Source organism: Mya arenaria, chromosome 11 (assembly GCF_026914265.1).
Source record: "Mya arenaria isolate MELC-2E11 chromosome 11, ASM2691426v1".
Taxonomy (NCBI): Eukaryota; Metazoa; Mollusca; class Bivalvia; order Myida; family Myidae; genus Mya; species Mya arenaria.
Genome location: NC_069132.1, coordinates 47,430,979 through 47,454,300, shown reverse-complemented (window position 1 = coordinate 47,454,300; position 23,322 = coordinate 47,430,979). Strand labels below are relative to the sequence as shown.

Genomic DNA, 23,322 nt, shown 5'->3' with positions numbered 1-23,322 from the left:
TAAATAAACATTGTTTACACTTCTAACCTTGTTAGTTGCACGGGGGGATGACGTCATCACCCGCGCGCTCACTTGCATGAGACCCTGTAATGATTATTTAATTTTCCTTATACCTTGCACTATCAGACGACAATATTGATTTGTCATTATAAAGTATAAAACCGGTGATAAATTATTCAAATAACATGAATTGCTGTTTTTAAGTTCTATTTTCGAAAAGGCAAATGGTAAAACCTCAAAACGGTGAAGTAATCGCCAAATTTTACGTCTAAGGGAAGCAACTCAAATTTTAATTAATCATTACATTGTTGTACCGACAAGCGTTGTCCCTCTTCGGAAGTCTATTAATATGCATACATTATGTAAGGTCATGTTTTAAGAAGGAATCCCAGCAGCTTCTTAAATTTTCTGCTAAAAGAAGAATTACCGAGTAGGTGTTGTATCATTTTACACATACATTAACAGCATGTAATAGTAAACATGTTATATATTTATTGATCAATTGTCGTTTTAAACGGTGGCTAGACTGGTCAAATAAAATAAAAATGTTTGAAGATATAGTTTAGAGAGAAATATATGAAAAACATCGTAAGAATAGCGAATTAATGGGGTGGGCGAATAATTGGTACAGTAGGGTGCTTATTTTAGCGAAATTATAGGGGTACTTTGCACGTGGGAATATTCGGAATCCCTAGCTATTTTCAAAAACAAATTACACAGTTTTTGTGGGAAGAGCCAACCTATCTGAGTGTAAAGTTTTATCATAATAGCTATCTTGTGTCAAAAGTAACATAGGAAAAACCTCCATTTCCGGCCGAAAAGGGGTCGCTAACCAGTAACATTGTAACAAAGTTTGGTAAGAATTGGATAAAGAATGCTCCAATTAGAAAGTGGACAAAGTGAATCTGGTCAAATAATTCAAGGGCCATAACTCTATAGAGTTCATAAAGCGATCAGGAGGTTGATCAAACTCAGTCAAATTCTATGCCAATAAACATTGTGACCAAGTTTGTAAAGATTTGATAAGAAATGCTTAAGTTAGAGCGGACATGAAAGTGTAATGCAATAATTTCACTGTTTTAATGTTAAAGACGATATGATCGGGCATTATTTTTCAATAAACCATCAGAGCATGAAATAAATTATCTGCCCTCAGACAATTAGATTTCAGCTAAATATTAACACACACATAATGCAATATTTTATTAAAGTTCCTTTAAGACACATTGTTTTCATAGTTTAAAAATGAAACTTTACTTCAAATGGAAGAATTTTATTATTTTCATATATACTTCATCACATGATTTTGATACTCATTACATGATTTGGGTAATGGCAGTGATTACTGTACAGCAGAGGGAAATAATGGCTGCCTGGAGCTCAATTCTAGACCCTGAATTATGAGTGCATGAAAAGTCAACTCACTGAATTTTCTATTAAATTGATCATAGGAATAACTGAGGTGCAAGGTGAAGATGATCTAGTCACACTATAATACCTTCCTATCCAAAATAGGGCAAAGATACAAGTATTAAAAGGTAAAATTTATTCAAGATCACAGTAGATCTGATAAGATTTTATAGTGTGAACATAACATTATTTAGTTTCAAAATCTGCTAAACAAGCATTAACAATTTCTGTGTGACAACCAGTACTAATCTCCAGACGATCTATCCAAGGAGCAGCTGATTGACATGCAAACCACTCAGCCATCATGACTGAGGTGGGAACAGTACCTTCCTCATCCTCAGCATCAGCATCCGCCTCATCCCCTTCGTGTTCATCCAGTTTGACTTCAGTGAGTTCCCGCGGGCCCTGTCTTTCTTCCTCCGACATTCGCTCCTTACCAAACTCTGATGGGTAGATCTACAATAGACAGCAGAGTTTTGTTAACTTTTCTTACACCCCTGATAGCCCCATTACTGCCATAGGCATGTGCCCTTGGTTTGGATTTCCGATCTGTTCAGCAAACACATGATAAATATTGTTAATCAAACCAAGCTTGAATTTGTCTAGTAATAATACTGTTAAACTTACAATAGGCCAAAAAGTGGGCCATATCTGAGAAATTTGGGGCCGATCCCCAATTGCCAAACATATAATTTTTTGCAATAATGAAAATAAAATTCACAATTAACATTATGCGAATATGGGAGTCTAGCTACACCTGGTCTTATGTCGGAGGTTGTTTATGTGAGTTGGTCCAAGTAATTGGGTGCTGTTAGTAATCAACGAATGATCTGTTTTGTTTATGCTTATTTTTGAGGTTCTATTGGTATTTTTATTTATTTTTCAAAATACACCCTTTTTGGAATAGAGCATTTTTAACGCAGCTAACATTGGGAGGCCTCTGATGCAAAGTTTTGACAGCTGATGACGTAGCTGTCAATTCTATTTTTGACCTGCGGAGAAATAGTTTTCAAAATAGTTTTTTATAATTAACTTATTAAATGTCTATTAGTGAAAACATTTTATGAACATTCATCAATGGACTTTAATTAATGCATCTATGTAAAAAAATAACAGTTAATGCACGAAAGTATTTTTAAATTAAATTGAACACGGCATGAATACATGACTAAAACAGCTTTCCAAGTTTTAGAGTTTGTTTTATGATACATGGGTATTCAGTCACCACTCACTGTCAGATTTGCTTGAATGCATGTCTTTTGCCAGAAAAAGTGTTAAGACCAAACTTAATATTTATTTAATTTAAGGGCGAAAACTCTTGAGTGAGCACTTTGACCACTGACCTCAAAATCAATATGGTTCATCTTCAGGTCATGGCTAATCTGCCTACCAGTATCAGAAATTTTTAAGTTATTCTCTGGACAAGGGTATAACAGACACACAGACGAACAAATGGCGGGAATGGACAGAGCTGAGCGACTATATCTACACTGACAAGCCAAACACCGTACATTCAATCATACCTCCCCCACCAACTGCACCCACGATGCTATATTTAATTGATCAATTTATAATGTAACATGAACAGTGTACATTCGCGTAAACCCTATTTCAACTGTTAAAAATTTGTTTAAAGGCACTCAACATAACCTCCACACATGTATACATGTTTATTTCATGTTAAATACAAATCAATGCTCAGAAATACCCATTCAAAGAGCATTTACGACTTAAGATGAAATTAAAGTACATCCAGATTGAGACATAAACTGTAAGATGTCATCATAACATTTTTAAAATTGCGTTAAACTTCTTTTCAGCAAATATGATGTTTGTCTATAGTTTTGCAAGTTTTGCAAGTGCCATTGAATGGAGGTTAATTTCCATTCAACTGTAAGGCATCCACAAGCGGTTACCCTGTATATGATATGCCACTATTTCATTTACGATTTATTAGTAGTAACAAGCAAGACTCAAGAGCTGTCAGTGTATAAAGTGATGAATGCCTCCAGTTCCATTGATGATACATTCAGGAAGATCTATCATATTAGCAGTATAAGCAGGATGGGTGATATCAAGTGTAGAGGAGTGATGCAGTAAGAGGTAGGGATGTGGATCTTGCACATGACACATTGTCTTCATGTACCAACATGTGCCAGTTAACTTTAAAATCCCTCCGTACATGACCAAGTAACAGATACATTGAAAAAAAAATATTTGCATACCGTAAATGACTGGGTATTAGACGCACTTTTTTCCTCAGATTTTGATGCAAAAATATGCCTGCGTATAATACCCAGTAACAATTTTTTGAACTTTTTTTCTGAGGTCAATTTCAAGCCGAGAGTTTGTTTAAATTTCTGTAGAAAGGGATGTTACTCGCGTCATATTGATCGAGTATATACGGGTTAAAACGGCAGTTGAAGATCGGGATACGGTATATCGTAAGGGGTTTATAATTTCAACAAAAATATTTTTCGATTAAAGTTACCGTAATTCACCTAAGAGGTCGGACACTCTAAATATTTGGACACCCATAATTATTTCCCAAAATAATTTATTTTGCGTACCTAATTTTCGGACACCCAAAGGACATCAATCATAACTTTCATAGTTACCAAGTTTCACAGACGAAGATTATTGATTTTTATCTTTACAATGCATGGCTAGATTACCTAACCGTATACACCACTGTGACAATTTAATTAGTTACTACCCATCCTAAACGATTAATTGCCTGTTGAAAAGGAAGTGTGATATATTTATTTGAGGATTAAACAAACAACAAGGGCAATCAAGGGATTAAGAAAACATCGACATGGCATGTTTGTAAAACGATCTGCCAATAAGCTTTCAAACTAGTACCACACTTATAGACTATATGAAGCAATAATCGTACAGTTATACATTAATCCTGCATAGCAATGTCCATGCTCTCCACGAGATCCTCGTGGGTATAACTGTAAGTTATGTGACGTCACACAGTGTGACTCTTTGTTCTAAAGCCGATAGAATGTGTTTACTCAGTTCAGTGCATGTATAAAATGGTGTTTTAATTAACTTGATGAAGGATTTACACTTATAGGCGTAATAAATAAGTTTATGACCATTGATTACTACGGATCAATTAATAAGTGGTAAAAAGCAAACATGAAGAAAAAAGGCAGGTTAAACAAACATGTAAATAAAATGTGAAAATGATAATTTTCTATGTATTCGGAGAGCGAAAAAAATAATTAATTTATGGTGTCCGAACTCTTGTGAATTACGGTATTCAATATTATTTTGAATAATAAATTGAATTAAACAATAATCAAACTTACATATAATAAAGCAAAGTTGGGCACTGTCAAAATATTTTTTGCATAACATAACTTTTCATTCTCGACAGTATGGTTGTATGGTTTTAAAGATAACCATCGCCATTTTCACGAAAAAAAAAATTTTTGTCACTGTCAACAAACATGGTGGTAGAAAATGCCGGACGATTTTGACATTTTTTCTATGCGTCTTTTAACCAAAAACATAGATTAAAAGTTTTTTTCTCGGACTTTTCACAGATTTTATTCCCTGCGTCTAATACCCCCTATCGTCTTATACCCAGTCATTTACGGTATATGAGGCATTCCATAATAATTAAACTCTTAAGTTTGGCATTGAACTTTGAAGTAGGGTTGTAGGTTTTGCATGGGACACATGCCTCTAACACATGTGCTAATTTATTTTCAAATCCCCCTGTGCATGACAGCAAGAAGTAACAGCCCCAACCCGATCAATGTGCATATATGCAGCATTCCATATTATTATACCACACTTTTGGTTACAATGGTAAAATCCCATTACCCGAAAGAGATATTTTGACTATCAGAAACATTTTCAACCTTTTCAACCTTTTTGACACTTGACCAAGCGAAAATTCACTGTCAGGTCATGTGACCGCAGTGATATTTTGAATGTCATATAAGGGCAAACTAGAGCTATCACTGAAAGTGATTAATACCCCCCGAACACTGCCGTTCATTATGATTTATCATTGTATGAAGTTTTATGAAATTCCATCAAGTAGTTTTCAAGTTACTGTACGGACAAAAGTTTGACAAAAAAACACACAGAAAAAGGCAATAGCACTGTAATTTTTCTAAAATAGTGTAATGATTCATGTACACTGAACTCCTTCTCATTGTGCTGTACCATTGTATAGAGTTTTATTACATTCTATCCAGTAGTTTTCAAGTTATGCTCAAGACAAGAAAAAAGTAACTTGAAGCGCCGCAATGCGATGAAACCAGGTTTTTGTTATGGGCAATCAGAAATTATAGCCAATTAATTTGTTGTATGAGTAAGTTCAATCTGCAGCTTCATATAAGCTATATTCACACTAAGATTCATCACTATCCATCAATTCTAACTAAGTTGTTGGGCAGAAAAATATTTTTCTATTTTTAGGAACAGTGACCTTGACTCCACCTCCCAAGCTAGCTCTTCACATAAGCTACCTTCGCTCTAAGTTTCATCATAATCTATCAATGCTAACTAAAGTTATTGGGCAGAAACCATTTTTCTATTTTTAGTAACAGTGACCATGACCCCACCCCCTCAAAAGAAATTCCAAGCTTGCTCTTCACATAAGCTACTAGTACCTACACACAAAATTTCGTCAATATCTATCAATCCTAACTAAAGTTATTGGGCAGAAACCATTTTTCTATTTTTAGTAACAGTGCCCTTGACCTTAGCTCCACCCCCCTCAACAGCAATCCAAAGCTAGCTCTGTACATAAGCTACCTACACACCAAGTTTTATCAATATCTATCAATGCTAACTAAAGTTATTGGGCGGACACCAATTTTAAATTTTTAGTAACAGTGACCTTGACCTTAGCCCCACCCCCTCAAAAGCAATCCCAAGCTAGCTCTTTACATAAGCTACCCACACACCAAGTTTAATCAATATCTATCAATGCTATCAAAAGTTATTTGGCAAAAAACATTTTTCTATTCCAATTAACAGTGACATTGACCGTAGCCCCTCCCCACTCAAAAGCAATCCCAAGCTAGCTCTTCACATGCTACCTACACACCAAGTTTCATCAATATCTGTCAACCCTAACTAAAGTTATTGGGCGGAAACCATTTTTCTATTTTTAGTAATAGTGACCTTGACCTTAGCCCCTCCCCACTCAAAAGCAATTTCAAGCTAGCTCTTCACATAAGCTACCTACACACCAAGTTTCATCAATATCGGTCAATGCTTACTAAAGTTATTGGGCAGAAACCATTTTTCTATTTTTAGTAACAGTGACCTTGACCGTAGCCCCACCCCCCTCAAAAGCAATCCCAAGCTAGCTCTTCCCGTAAGCTACCTACAGACCAAGTTTCATCAATATCTATCTATGCTAACTAAAGTTATTGAACAGAAACCAATGTTTGACAACCGCCCTCCCGCCCGCCCGCCCGCCCAACGACAACCTCATTCTAATAACCTGGTTTTCGTTGAAAACCTGGTTAACAAAGGGCAATAACTCTGTAATTGGCTAAAAAGGATTGCGGTTCCTGTACACTGCACTTCCTCTCATTATGATCTATCACTGTATGAAGTTTTATTAAATTCCATCCAATAGTTTTCAAGTTATGCTCCGGACAAGAAAAAGTAACAAAGGGCAGTAACCCTGTAATTAGCTGAAATATAATTGCGGTTCGTGTACACTGCACTCCTTCTCATTATGATCTATCACTGTATGAAGTTTTATTAAATTCCATCCAATAGTTTTCAAGTTATGCTCTGGACAAGAAAAAGTTACAAAGGGCAGTAACTCTGTAATCAGCTGAAATAGAATTGCGGTTCCTGTACACTGCACTTCCTCTCATTATGATCTATCACTGCATGAAGTTTTATTAAATTCCATCCAATAGTTTTCAAGTTATGCTCCGGACAAGAAAAAGTAACAAAATCTGTAGTTTTTATGTACTTAACTCTGTAACTGGCTGAAATAGAGTAATGGTTCTTGTGCACTGCACTTCCTCTCATTGTGCTTTACCATTGTATTATGTTTTAATAAATTCCATCTTGTAGTTTGCAAGTTAATGTCTGGAAAAATATTTGACAGCAAAAAAAACCAAATAAAGTACAATAACACAGTAATTAGCTAAAGTAGAGTTATGGTTCTTGAACACTGCACTACCTCTCATTGTCTTTACCATTGTACGGAGTTCCAATGAATTCCATCCAGTACTTTTCAAGTTATACTCCAGACAAACAAAAGTAACAAAGGGCAATAACTCAGTAATAAGCAAGAATAGAGTTATGGTTATTGTACACTGCACTTCCTCTCATTATGCTCTATCATTGAATGAAGTTTAATCCAATTCCATCAAGTAGTATTTAAGGTATGCTTCGGACAAGGTAAATTGCAACGGACCGACCGACAAACCGACGGACCACAAGTATGACTCCAATATACCCCCTTCGAACCTGGTTTGTTGGGGGTATAATAACTGCTTTAATATTTTAGCTAAATCATGATGTGATTTCTTCCCTCATACACATACAGCGGTGACGTCACTATTCAATGTGTACACAAAAATGTCAGACGACAGGAACTGTCAGCAAGTAAACATGTAAAACTTGTTTTAATGAATTATAAACATTTTAAAACTTTTTATGTACTTAATTTTGTTCAGTATAATAAAATAAATATCATATGGCAGCATGTGTGATATTGATATTGTCATTCTGACATTCTGCTCTCGGGTTGACAATATCAATGTCACACATGATGCCACATGATATTTATATAATATTAAACTTGAAGTGTGGCCTTGAACTTGGAGAATGGGTAGTGAGTCTTGCATGCGACACTTTATGTATTATACACATGTGCCAACTTATTAAGTCACTCCATGCTTGACAACATAACAACCTGGACAAGGATACTCCACTACTTTGTCCATATATTTAGCATTCCATAAAGATTAATGTTTAAATATTCCAAAAAGGAAGAATAAATGTTTCTTGAGAAGGATACCGAGTTTAATTTGAAAGAAATGTGCACAAAATACAGTATTTCTACCTGATGTGACTATAGTAAATCACAGTAAATCTTTCAGCATTCACCAATCATTTAATATTTTTGTGTTTTCAGCTATTAAAGACACGGTTACAAACTTGTTATTAGTTATTCATATTTCCATAAATGTATTATTTAGTACCGTATTATATCATGCATAGGACACACTTTTTTACCCCCAATTCTCGTCTTAAAAATTGCCTGCGTCCTTTCTATGCTATTAGAATTTCATCTGGGGTTTTTTCCAAGTCCATTTCAGGTCGAAAATATCGGACCGGGGAAGAATGCGGTAATAGTAAGTATCTGTACTAAGTCACCGAAGAGAACAACAGACACAGGTAAAATCACGCAAGTTAACACACGCAGAAATATATTGAATGTTTACTTTAAAATGATTTATAGAAATAAATTGAAAACAAACATGTGTTTACTTTTTTACAAAAGGGACGCAACTCACAAAAACTCGATGTGAGTCAGCACTTTAACTGGATTGAGTTATAACGGCAACGGAAAATCGGGAAAGGAGGTAAATATCAATTAATCGTTGTTCATGATTTTAATGTTTCGATATTTTACAAAACATTTTGTTGTATGTTACTGTTTTAAAAAATTAATAAAGGAATGTGCATAATGCAAAGTAGCATTATTGTCACTATCAAATCTTTTCAAATGTGCGAAGGTGTGAAAAACACCCGCTGTCTGTCATTAGAAAAACATCAATAGAACAAACTACTGCGATGGTAATACCGTATGGTTGTTTGTTCGCACTTTACCCAACGTGCCTTCCGCTGGCAAGGCTAATTACAGACACGCATTAATTATGCCAACATGCTTTAATCCACGCAGCGACAAGCCTTATCAAAACAATCATCAGTTTTGCTGCGCTTGCAACGGTTGACTGTCAGTCAGAAGGCGTGTCGGGACTATTACAGCATTTGTATAAGTCTTATAATATGCGTGAATGTTCTCAAAATGTCAAGACTTATATCATTGTTGTGTATGCTAAATTACCGAAATACGACGATAATTATCAAAATACACAAGACAGTTACCGAAATATGCCTTATATACTTTTTTTTGTTTGTTTTTTACTTCAATATATGTTATAAATACTTGACCAACCTCAATTTTTCGGCTCCGATTTTGACATATTTCTGCTGCGTCCTATCTTATATATTAAGGGGTTTTTACCCGTTTTTTCAACTATTCTTTCGCCATCGTCCTATCTATGCTAGCGTCCTTTACATGATATAATACAGTAAGTAAGTTAAGTTTTATCAGTCAAAATTTATGTTTGTTATACATGTGTATGTTTTGATTTTGAATAAGAGTGTCACTTTAATGTATGGTCAAGATACAGCCCAGACAAGGATCATTTCAACCTTTGACCTCTAAACATGACATGCCAATTCATCAAGGTGAACCTTCATGACAAGTTTTTTGAAAATCCTATAATGCATAGTTTAGGTCCTGCCTGGACAAGGATCATTTCAACTTTTGGCCTCTAAGCATGACCCTTACCTTTGAGGTACAGATCTGCGCAACACACCACCTTGTCATGGTGAACCTTTATGGCAACTATTTTGATAATCCTGTCATGCATGGTCAAGATACAGCACAGACAAGGATCATTTCAACCTTAGACCCCTATGGGTTACCTTGACCTTTGAGGTACAGACAAGGGTCTAGTGCGAGACAAACCACATCATCATGGTGAACCTTCTTGGCAAGTTTTTGAAAATCCTATAATGCATGGTCAAGATACAGTCTACATTAGGATCATTTCAACCTTGACCTTTGGGTACAGTCCTGGATCTTTCATGGCAAGTTTTTTTCAAAATCCTATAATGCATGGTCAAGATACAACTTGGACAAGGGTCATTTCAACCTTTGACCTCTAAGGGTAACCTTGACCTTAGAGGTACAGACCTTAGTATTGTGTCCAACATGCCACCTCATCATGGTGAACATTCATGGCAAGTTTTTTAAAAATCCCATAATGCATGGTCAATATAATAATACAGCCCAAATGAGGATCAATTCAGCCTTTGACTTCTAAGCATTACCTTGACCTTTGTGAAACAGACCTTGGTCTGATGCACAAAACACCACCTCATCATGGTGAAACATCATGGCAAGTTTTTTGAAAATCCTATAAATGCATGGTCAAGATATGGCCCAGACAAGGTTCAGTCTGTATGGGCGCACACACTCACGCACATACACTGAACCTTCATTGTGACAGCTATGTCTCGTTCGTCACTAATCGGTTCGACAAAAATGATGACATAGAGCTAACCTGAAGAAAAAGTTGCATTGGATCAATTCTAGTAATGGCAGCCGATTTTTCACGGCAAGATTTTCTATATACAATCGAAACACGTTGGCTTGATATTCCATCGTAACTTGGCAATTCGTAAGCGGTGCTTTAGAGCCATCGTAGCTGATTCAGATAGTAATTGATACAAAATTATTCCTGAATGAGATTCACATCAAATTCTGTGGCGTTTCTAACAAGGAACACTGTGATCGTAATTGGTTGCGACTGGCGAAAAGCGGTCAGATGACAAAAGAGAAACAGTATAATAATTTATTGCATACTGCTCCTACAGTGGATCAACATTCAACTGAAAATCTTTAATTACCTGATATATCTATATGCATAATCAGGCCTTCTTTAAGTTTTATATCGACAACGATTTTTTCATTACATGTTCTTAAAACGACGTAAGCGGCGGTTCTCAGCTTTCAGACTCTGTAGTTAATCAAGCGTGTCGCTGTTGATATTAGAGCATGAGTAGGTTAATTAACTCAGAATTTTAATGCTTTTGCGAATTAATAATGACAATTTCATTAATAATATAACAAGAGGTCCATGATGGCCCTAAATCGCTCACCTTAGTAAAAGAGTTTAAGCTTTGTAATCAATATAGCTTGATATTTGTTCACAAAGCTGTACATATGATCCAAATTTCAAAACTGTAGCTTCAAAAATAAGATGTAAAAAAGGTACAATAAAGGTAATCCACAGCATTGATATTTGTTTTCAAAACTGTACACATGGTCAAAATGTTATTGCTGCACCTTAAAAAAAAGAAAGTAGGTAAAAAAAGTCAGAGTCAAGGTCATCCGAGGACAATATTGATATTAGTTTTCAAAACTCTACACATGATCCAAATTTCATTGCTGTAGCTTCATAAATAAGAAAGTAGGCAGTCACAGTCAAGGTCATCCAACCACAACATTGGGCGTTTTTGTTGATACCAAACCAGTTTCAGTTTGGTTTCAATGGTTTCAGCAGATTGGAAACCGGTTTTGATAAGGCCTAAAAAAATAAATTGTGTGGTTCGGGTCGCCCGACCCTACCTGGAAAGTACCGCCAACCCTACTGTTTTTTTGGTGGGAAAAAAAAAATCGTGATTTTGGGCCCAGTACGGAACTGTACAGTACTGTACGGGCATAATGCTCCGCGCGTCGCAAAATAAATTGTGCTGTGCGAATTGCTACAACAAAAAAAATAAGTTGTGCAAATCGCTACACAACAAAAACATGGCAACCAATTTAGCCGTCATAAACATTGTAAAAACGGCGTTTTGTCGCCATAACACTCCAGAACGCCGGGAGTTTAAGCTCATAACACCAAAGATGAGTTTCGACATGTAGAGGTAATGTTTATGTGCGAGCCGGGGTCTATATCTGAGATTGACATGTCAACATCTGACAAGGGGCCATCGACCCGTTTGTATGAAGTACTGCAGCTGTATGACATACAGTTCATCGGAAAATTCTCCAACTGTTCGTTCTTCCGAGTAAGATGGATAATAGTATTAGTTTTTCCAAACATAAGATTGAATGCGGTCTTATTTTAATATACCCACCCAACACTGCAGGACAAGGCATGACCCTTTTTACTTGTCATGTTTTTATCCAATTATGCAATCATAAAAAAAAAGTTTAAATAAAATAGCAGCAGGGCAAACATATAGAAAGGAAATTTAAAATTCTGAGAGTTCTGACACAGGCTGGTGCCTGACAAAATGTGACTTTATTTTAAACTGGGACTGAAACTTGGTCTGTTGTCATTTGTACAGTTTATAATTCCTAATTTATATATTCCTAACTTGCCTTCTTGGAGAATGGCAGAGACATGTTTTTGAGATGCTGAAGCAGGTCAGTATTGTCGAATTTAATCATCAATATGTTTTGCTTTCGGAAGGTGTGTAACGAATGACAACAAAACTCGGCTAGCTCAGTTGGGAGAGCGCCAGTCTATCAATCCAAGGGTTTGTTTATCCAGGGAAATCATAGTTACCGAATGTTTAGCCCCAGCAATGTCCTAATATAACTGAAATGCAGTTGAAAAGGGACAACAAAAAAGCAAACAAACCTGTACCAAACTAAAAACCTTTATTTTTTTAGGCCTAACTTTGCTTCAAGTAACAAATACATGTTTTTGTGAACAGTTTTAACAACATGGTGGAGCCTACAAACTGATATATTAACACACACTTATTAATAGTACCTTTTTCATTTAGCTCATTTGTCCATTTGTTATAAAAAAAGAATGAGTTTCAACAAACATGGTTGATCAATGACCACCATATTGTTTTCAAGGTAAACTAGTTTTCGGATGGAACAAGAGACAACAAGACAGCTATATCCCCCGCCTCATGGGGACATTTTTTGTAATGAAAGCCAATCAATGGTAAGGGTAGTTTCTCAGGAACATAAGAAATGCGTACAATTAAGAAAGGGCAATATCTCTTTCAAAAAAGGTCAAATTGCAAAAGCCTGACAATATGCACTGTGTCACTATATAGTCATACACGTAAGAGGAGTTGCGAAGAAACCAATTTTAAATGTAAAATAAAGAAAGGGCAATAACTCTTTCAAAAATGGTCGAATCGCGAAAGCCCGACAATATGCCCTGCGTCACTATATAGTCATCAATCTGTAAAGGTTTGGTAGAAATCGCATGAAAAACGTAAGAGGAGTTGCGAAGAAACCAATTTTAAATGTAAAATTAGCAAAGGGCAATAACTCTTTCAAAAATGGTCAAATCAGGAAAGCCCGACAATATGGGCTGCTTCACTTTATGATCATCAATCTGTGAAAGTTTGGTAGAAATCGCATGAAAAACGTAAGAGGAATTGCGAAGAAACCAATTTTGAATGTAAAAAAAGTTATGTATATGGTCATAATCAATCATCGGTTCAACGAGAGTTCCTTTTGTCTTCGTCTTCCACTTGCCAGGGGACATCACTGCGTTAGAAATTCGTCCTTTACTTTCCGTTCATTACCGCCTATTTTCTTTTGCTTCATTTATACATTTGGAGCTGTTCATTTCTTATCGTTAAACAATATGGCTGACCAAGCGCCAAATCTCGAAGACGAAATATTTCCCTATCCTGGGGGCAAAGCCAGATCGAGAGTATGGACTCACTTCGGCTTCAACAAAAAAGCCAGGCCCACCTACCAAAGAAAATCTTGATATGGATTATGCTGTGTGCCGGCTTTGTAACAAGAAATATGCAAACAAAGGTTGGCTGTCAAACTTTTTCCTTTCGTTCTAAATGCCGACTGTTTTCTTTTCATTTTGTCAATGCCATTAGCACGTTGGAACATTTGATACGATGGTCAGAAAGAATGTTCGCTTATTTTTTTCAATTGATAAGTAAATTTAGCAAAATTTAATTAAAATTGAAAATGAAATATAGCTGTCAAATTCACTCAAATTAGTGTTGTTTTAAAAAACAAAACTTCACTGGAACTCGAGTCTAATATTTAACTTGTTAGTATGGCCATAACATCACTGTTGTACCATCATCATGTATGAGAAATTACTTAATTAAAATAAATAAGCCTCATTAGAGCACGCATCAACATTAAGTCATATAATGTACGGGTAAGTATCATTGTACAAACAAGATGGAAAAACACAATCTACGCATAAGCAAAACAGTGTCATTGGCCTAAAAAGAAAGGTGAAGACAAGTTTGGCATTATGTCTTGGGTTTGCATATTGAACTGGTGGCATTTCAGTCCACTGGAACCATACAATTATAAGATGGATAGGAGCCGTTGATGAGGCAGGTACTACTTCCTCAGGGACAGCAAAATGCTTTCTTTCTGCTTCATGCGCCACTAGGACACGGCTAATGCACCAGGTTACAGCTAGCACTCTATTCAAGCTAATTAAAAAAGCCTACAGGCTGTACAATGTCAGTGAGTGTTCAGGGACCAATGAACATATGTATCGTTGACTGCTGTAAAAGGCGCAGAACTGAAAGTCCACTATATCAATTTAGAAATCTAGTGTTGACAATGGAATTGATAATCTTGTCCCTGGTCTGATCATTCCGTTAAGCAGAATTTACTTTATACCATCAATTGTAGTGCGTGCAGATACCACTATATTTTGCAAACAACATTGTGAACTATGCGTGATGGCTCCCAATGCATCTCAGACACATGATGGTGCTTGAGCATGCATATCCACAGATAGCTGCAGAATTCCATTACGGAATATCTGTTGTTCATAAATCTAATTGTGAATTTTCAGCGTAAGCTATTGACCAAGCTTATGAGAAAGCTAGTGCTGTTATCAAAGGTGATGGTGGTGCCATTGTTGTGACTGAAGACTCATCCAAACTATGACAATGGAATGTGCCATGATGCTGGAGCTGAAGTCAGTCACTTGGTTGCTCAGTATGAATTGGCATTTGAACTCAAGGGTGCAAATAAAAATACCAGAAATTACGAACAGAAAGAACATACACAAAAGGCCTTCTTTGATAAAGTACAGAAGCTGTACACTAAAATGATATGGGCAATGCTACTACTGGGGAGAAATAAGAATATTATCATACTTGATACAACACGTTTAGCACATCTTAATGCTGCTGAAATGGTTGCTTTTCATTATGATCACGGTAAAACCAGCTGCAATAAGTTCCTGAAAGGGATGGATACAGTGCTCATTTTATTAGCCAAACAAGAAGAAAACGACATATTTCTTTCGGCAAAAGCCAGAGCCAATAGCAGATGATTCATAAGGGAAAATCTTAAAAATGACGACTGTCGTCTGTTTTCTACACTTATTCTGCCTATCTAGAGAATGTGGCCGTTTTTTCTTCAGCATGAGAATCAGTCTTTTCCCGCTGCACTGAGTGATAATGGTAATCTCCATAGCTGCCTGAAATCGCACCTGGGTCAATTCTAGAGGCTGGTGTCATCATTTTTGTCAAATCGACTTAGTATGCATCACTAGAAGTAGTCTCAAAAGTACAAGCACGTAGTTGTACTTAGGCGGGAATAAATATTTTGTTTGACGTATACCGGTTCTCTACTTTAAAATCTGAAACAAGAACAATGCGAGGCATAGGAGCTAGACAAAGAGTGACTGACAAAGAAAATCCCACAATACTGGTGTAGCCTCTTGAGAGATAACATGCAACAAGACTGAGCTATTTAACTTCCTGGTGGATAATTTTGTGAAGATGTGTCCAAATAATAGTTAACAGTTGTAGTCACCATTGCAAGAGGAAGCAGACACATGAATCTTCTTGCATGCAAAACACACAGCAGCAGACGGTACATAACCATTATGATTAAAGCCAGCTACACAGACTTTCTTGTCATTGCGGTCAATGTTATGCCAATTGTACAGCTTCTTGATGTAGAATAGCTGCGAGATACATTTGGTCAAGGATTGCACTTGAGGTTCCATACAGGAAATAAGTGAGTCAATAGGCCCAGAAATCCAGCGGCCTTCTATGTTTCCATACTTTTATTGAATGTGATGTTGTATGTGCATTCTGTTGACAAGGGATATAGAGTGCATGACAGACATGGAATGTATGCTTCTACTGTTTTTATAAAACTTACCAACAATTGACAAAAAGGATTATTATATTCATGAAAAGTTCGTAGTTACTATGTGATAGTTCTTTGCCAATGATAGTATTAACGAAGCAAGACTGACATTGTTTGCTCAAAAACAAAGGTCATATGAATCAATTCCTCCAATGCAAGAAGCTTTTATTCAACATGTTAAGCGTGCTGCATACTAAGCAAGTTGCATAGGTGCCTATCAACTATATGTCAAATGAAAATCGAAAGCCCTGCTGACAAGGGCTGAGGGCTGGAAAAAGCACGGTGATATGTGGCAAATCTTTTGGACAGCACCAATTAAGTGTTATCGATTTAGACTCCCGCGTACAGCTCTGTGTCGATATAATTGTGTAGGCTAGAATGTTTTCAAATTCAAAGTTAGGACTCGTTCTTAAATAAAAAAGAGAAAATAACAGAGAAAAAGCTGAAAAAAAGAGAAAAAATCTTTTTTTAATGAAAGATATAAAAACATAAATGCAAAAAAAAAAAATCACTACCTGGGAAATCAATATTTATCTTATTTTTTTTTAAATTAGCATTAAATAAATAATTTCAGATCAAAACCCGTTTAGTTTGGTCATGTATGTCAATTTAAATAATAAAAACAGTAATGACTAACTTTAATGGCGGCCATTTTGAAAAAAAATAGTGGCCATTATGAATTTTTCGTGGCTAACGGGATTTTCCAAATAAGTAGATCCAAAAGAGTCTCCATGTCAATTTTGGTGCTTGTACCACAATGTGAACGATTTTTTCACTAATCTGCTGGGCTATTTAAGCTTGCCATGCCTTAAGAAGTTAAGTTAATGAACCAGTAGTCATGAAAGTGCCTTGTGCAAATTTAATTTGAGTTTTGAAAGTACATAACATATCAGTTAATGTTGTTTAATTTAATGAAAAGAGTTTACAAAATGTTTTGAGGAAAGAAATTTAGTTTGAATAGTGTACTGTGTGTAATAGTTTGTATAATTTCTATCTTCAGGCAACACAACAAATCTAGCCTTTCACCTTGACCACCATGAAGCTTAGTATAAAATGATTATAGGTTATTAACTTATTGTACAAAATACTACTAATACTACTACATTTAAGGTATAGTCAGAAATGGTCCAACCGATTGTACTATCGATAATCGGTTACTTGAGTCGAACCGATCATCGATAGTAAAGCTGGAACCGATTCCCATCACTAAAAATAAGCAAAGGCCAATAACTCTTTCAAAAATGGTCAAATCAGGAAAGCCCGACAATATGCGCTGCTTCACGTTATGATCATCAATCTGTGAAAGTTTGGTAGAAATCGCATGAAAACGTAAGAGGAGTTGCGAAGAAACCAATTTGAAATGTAAAATAAGCAAAGGGCAATAACTCTTTCAAAAATAGTTGAATCGGGAAAGCCCGACAATTTGTGCTGCTTCACTTTATGATCATCAATCTGAGAAAGTTTGGTAGAAATCGCATGAGAAATGTAAGTCTTTAGAGCAGATGCAAAGAAATGAATGTGGGACGGATGGACCCACACACGCACGCACGGAAGCGCGTCTACCATTACTATAGCCCCTCCCCTTTTCAAGGCGGGGGATAATGAACCGATGAAACCACCTCCAGTAGGGGTTTTGATGGTTTTAAAAACTGGTTTCGGTTTTTATTAAACAAGAGGCCCAAGAGGGCCTATGATCTACTGGCATGGCTCTTGTGGTCATTTTCAATCCAGAGCATGTACGTATGAGTAATAGGCAACAAACATATAGTTCACTTTTTGTGTTTGGGTTAGCTGAAAACGCTGCATGTTCAACATCTGAGGACAGAAAGTGTTGTAAGCAGATTAGTTGCAAGAACAATTTTAATATGTGCCAAGTAAAGGTAATCTGAGGGTAAAAAAGATTGGCTTTCAAAACTGTACTCATTGTCAAAATTTTCATTCCTGTTCTTTAAAAAAAACAACGTTGGTCAAAAGGTTAAAGTCAAGGACATCTGAGGACAACATTGATGCTCGTTTGCAAAACAGTACACATTGTCAAAATTTCATTGCTGTAGCTTTAAAAATCAAAAAGTAAGTCAAAAGGGTTGGGGCCAGCTTTTGCCCAAGGGGCATAATTTCAAATGTTTTGCTAGACAGTCATCATATGATGCTCCACAACAAATATCAAACGCATGGGCCTTGTGGTTTGAAACAATAAGATTTTGAAAATACTTCTTAAATAAGTCTCTAGGAAACTTGTGACCCCTGGGGCAGTGCCAGTTTTGACTCAAGGAGCATAATTTGAACAACCATGGTAGTGGACCACTAAATTGACCTTACGACAGGATTTGATTGACAGGTCCTATCAGCCAATCAGAATACAGCGCTGATAAGCCGTGTTGTTATCCGCCATTTTGTCCGTCAAACTGACCAGAGTCCGTCATATACAATCATTGACATTTCCTCGCCTTTTTAAGTATTATGGTGAACAGGTGTTGTTATGACACTTTTAATTCGGATACAAGGTAGCCAGACCAGCGTGTAATTCGTTCAGTTCGAAACCAGCAAGTCATTTAGAAAAATGCAATCGCTGGATCAGACTCTGTGTACGACATCACCAACAGCTGAACTTTTGAAAGATCGTTCAAAAGCGAAACATCTATATGTCTGTACAAAAGTATGTTTCTGAACAAAACTACTTAGTTGCTTATAAGGGGGGCAAATCAATCCGCTTTAAATTTATTTAATACTGAAGTTGTCCATCGGTGACATCATAAGTGTTACTATTTTTAAACTTTAAACATCGTACATTTATGCTATGGCTTGTGTTGTCAAATCAGCATTAACGGCCATTTAATATCAGGTTCGACATGGACACGATTTATTTCATTCAAGATAGAGGTATTTTAGTTGATACCGTTATATATGCTTATAAACTGCTTTGCTTTCAAAGTAAATCAGGAAATATTGTACTACTAAATTTTTGTCCGAACCAGCACATGCTTCCGAATCTCATCTACCCTTATGGTTACTATGTAAACAATGGCTATTGTAGCTGTCATTTCAACACAATTTCATAGATTTTTAGAGAGTGGTATTTCAGAAATGCGAATAGTCGCCTGACACGATATATTGAACATGAATACATTAATACACACCACCTGCGTAGGAACAGAACTACTTACGTGGATGTGGGTTATCAAGTACTTGCTTATGTGTATTTAACGCGTTATTGCATTTTTTCATGACAAAACATTGCGTGTTACTCTTAGAATAGTTGTATTTGCAATTTAATGAGTTTTATTGAACAAAATAATGAAAATAAAGCATTTACATACGAAGTCATTTTACCCTATGACCAATAGTAAGCTACGCTACATGTTTGCAATCCGTGTGACGTCACATATATCCCGGCATTCAAGACTGACCCCGACTGACCCGGCGAAGAACATATTTTATGAATGAAAGCTATTCAGAAATAAATCATACGCGGTTAAACTATTATATTTGTTTGTGTAAGTTATTTGGATAAATAGGTAGGGACTGGAGTCTTGCACGCCACATGTCGTCTTGGTATGTAGAACACATGTGGCAAGTTATTTTAAAATCTGTCCATACAAGGGAAAGTTACAGAGCCGGACGGACGGACGGAGGGACGGACGGACGGTGCGATTTTAATATGCCCACCTTTGGGGGCATAAAAAAATTGGTCCTTTTAATCCGGTTCGAGGATATCAAGCCATAAGGTATCGAGCCAACAAGTTTTGACTGTACGTATATGTGTAATGGCCATAACATAAACCACTAGCTACATGTTTAATACCTTGACTGACTTTATAATTCCAGTCTGTGGTGCAAAGGAGTTGAGCAGGACATAGATATCGCAAGCCTTGATACGGTCCCAGTCCATATTGCAGACAGCGAGACGTTGTGTTGCAACATCCACGTCTTCCACATTCTCATCACGCTCTCCCCACCGATGGTCAAGATCTGCTGAGAAATACAATGGATTTTTATGGCTTTAATGTGGTTAAATGTCAAAGACTTACATTTATAGGGGAAGTTAAAACAAAGTCTTAAAATGAGCCGAGAAATGCTGAGATTTTTGTTAACATTCTTAAGATACAATCCAAAAAAAAGCTAGTGAAGAATAGAAATTCAATGATTATTTCAAATTGTGCAAAATAAATTTCAAATTGGGTTTTATAATTATTGAAACACTGAAATCAAATAAAATGTCATTTAGGTGGTATTTAATAACCACATTATCCGAAGAACTTTAATGAAGAGGCCTATTTCACTTCACCAGTTTTTAACTTAAATGTAACCTGCTTCCTTTTCCTCCTCTTCCTCATCTTCATTGCTGCTGTTGTCACTGGATCCACTGCTGCTGTCAACATTACCCACACCGCGGGCAAAGTCAATACCACTATCATTTACACCACCATCATCTGAATCTGTAACATTTTCTATGTGTGTATCTTTTTTTAAATTGACTGTTATTATAAAATAATTTGATTTTCAAGGATAGCCATTCAGAAAACAAATATGGCTATATAGACTGCAGGGATAATTCTATGTAAGATTTTTAATGAGAGAATTGCTCCCATTTGTCCAAAATTGGTGAGAGAATTTTAATTTCAGTGAGATTTTTATAATACATGATAACGCAGTGAAAAATTAATGCATAACAGTAACTTTATTCATAAATATCAATACGGTATATTTACAAATTTACAATATATAGATATATAGATATGATATATACATTTGTTTGACTAGAAGAAAACACTTGTTAACAGTTCCGACATCATGAACATTCATACTCATCATACTTGAGCAAAGAATAGGATTTAGCCATTTTTGTTTTCATCTGAAGCTGGTATTTTATTTTGGTCCAGAGACTTTTTTCAAGGAATGCAAACGTTTTCTGATTTGACATTTTGACGCTTCCGATATTGTAGACGCCTTTAAAATGCAGTGGTAACCCGTGTAAACAAAATTATTCCGGGTCGCAAAAACGCTTGAAAACAAGTGCGTGGACGATATCGATTAAAACATTTGATAACACAAATGCGTTCAATGTAGGGGAGGCAATTCGTCCGTAATTCAATTAATATAAACAAAAAGCCATCCGCGATTATGATGCTTTATTTTGTAAAACAACAAAAGAGAAAAGACACAAAATACACAAACTGCGATCAAGCGCGAGAATATCTCGCATTTATATGATTTGGATGCGATTTGAGCGATTTTTATGCGAGAAATCGCGGAAATCGCTTACTAGAATTATCCCTGGACTGTATCAGTATAAACAAGAGCTGTCACAGTATGTGACGAATGCCCCCGAATGTGACATTGAACTATGAACAAGGTCAGTACATGCCAAGTTGATCTTACCTTAACGTGTCTAATACATATGTCAAGTTATTTTAATTGCCTCTGAACATAAAAAAATACCACCCATACTTGACAACCTACACTCTTTATGTCCTCATATTAAGCATTCCATTGCGAATAAACACCTAAGCGTATCTTTCAACTTAGAGGTAGACACATGGGTCTTGCAAGTTATTGCAAGTAAAATCTGTCCATACAAGAGAAAGTTACAGCCCGGACATGACACCCTATACTCTGTGCCCTTATATGCAGCATTCAGTTGTGAATAAACACTAAGAGTGACCTTGAACTTAGAGGTAGGGACACGGGTCTTGCACGCGACACGTCGTCTTGGTATGCCGAACACATGTGGCAAGTTATTTTAAAATCTGTCCAAACAAGGGAAAGTTACAGCCCGGACACGAGTTATTGAGCTGGACACACGGACGGATGGACGGACGGTGCGATTTTAATATGCCCACCTTCGAGGGCATAAAAACGTTTTAAGATGTTAAACAGTTAAACTTGAACACAAATAACATTTCACAGAGCTTTATTTGACAAAATATTAATAAACCAGCTTAATTTGCCCCGGAATAAAATTTTAAGTAGCTATTTATTGACACTCTCACTAAGGTGTCGGCCCACAACGTAGGTACCACCGGTTTCATAATCGAAAAACATGTTCCATAGGATAAGATCATTGTTTCGATCATTTGGAACTATCATTTAAAACTAGGGATGGAAACCGGATACGAAATCGGTATCCGGATATTCGTATCAAGTATTCGAATACTATCCGGATACTCGTATCAAATTGTTTTCATAATAAGTAAATTTCCTATCATATGTCACCCACCTTCTGTTATTTGACATAATTGTCCACTTAATTTATAATTCGTCATATGGCAATTTCACTTTTTCATTCATTCTTTCTCGGTCTTAATAATTTATAATGTTATAATCAAAGCTAAACAACTCATTTTACGACATAAAACTCATGATGAATACCACATAAACACCTCGCGAATGTGATAGTCACTTCGGCCGAGGTGGTTGCTTGGTTACTGCCACGTGCTTTCGAGTTTGTTATTTATCAGCAGGTTTCATGTTAAATGACGCTTTGATTATTTGATAGTCGATTGCAATTTTATTCCATAACATTGTTTGATTTAATGCAATACTTACAATTTCTGCGGTGTTTTGTAATAAGGATATAATTGCGGAAAAGATAAAAAGACAAAAAGACGACAACACTTTTACCATCCTCGGATTTTGTGAAATACTTCCAAACACTCGAAGTCAATGTTGGAGACATATTTCCGTAGTCGTGATACAGGAATAACGATTAATAATTCAAAACACAATTACAAGATGCAAAATGATGGACATTTGATTGAAAAGTGAAAAGATAAACAAATTTGTATTTATTGTTTAGATAGCAATAATTTCTTCATGCATATTCATCAAAAATACGATTGGTCATTAACTCTTTCGGCGCCAAATTTCTGACAGAATGGAACTCTCAGCGCCAATTATTTTTCTACTGATTTATGCTGCTTATACCCTGTCTACTCAAATCATCATAACTTTTTTACTAGGCATGCATTGAT

General features: G+C 36.1%; 1 protein-coding gene across 4 annotated transcripts in view; it reads right to left on the bottom strand.

The window, feature by feature from the left end:
• LOC128207961 (ESF1 homolog) overlaps positions 1-23,322 on the bottom strand; it is a 62,013-nt gene that overhangs the window by 21,760 nt on the left and 16,931 nt on the right. For 3 of the 4 annotated variants that reach the window (XM_052911184.1, XM_052911187.1, XM_052911185.1), the window contains exons 3-5: positions 20,659-20,787; positions 20,154-20,323; positions 1,737-1,866 (exon numbers count right to left, since the gene is read on the bottom strand). In XM_052911184.1, coding sequence (XP_052767144.1) covers positions 1,737-1,866; positions 20,154-20,323; positions 20,659-20,787 — 429 coding nt within the window. The remainder of the gene's footprint in view (positions 1-1,736; positions 1,867-20,153; positions 20,324-20,658; positions 20,788-23,322) is intronic. The other variant, XM_052911186.1, reaches the window with a different exon arrangement.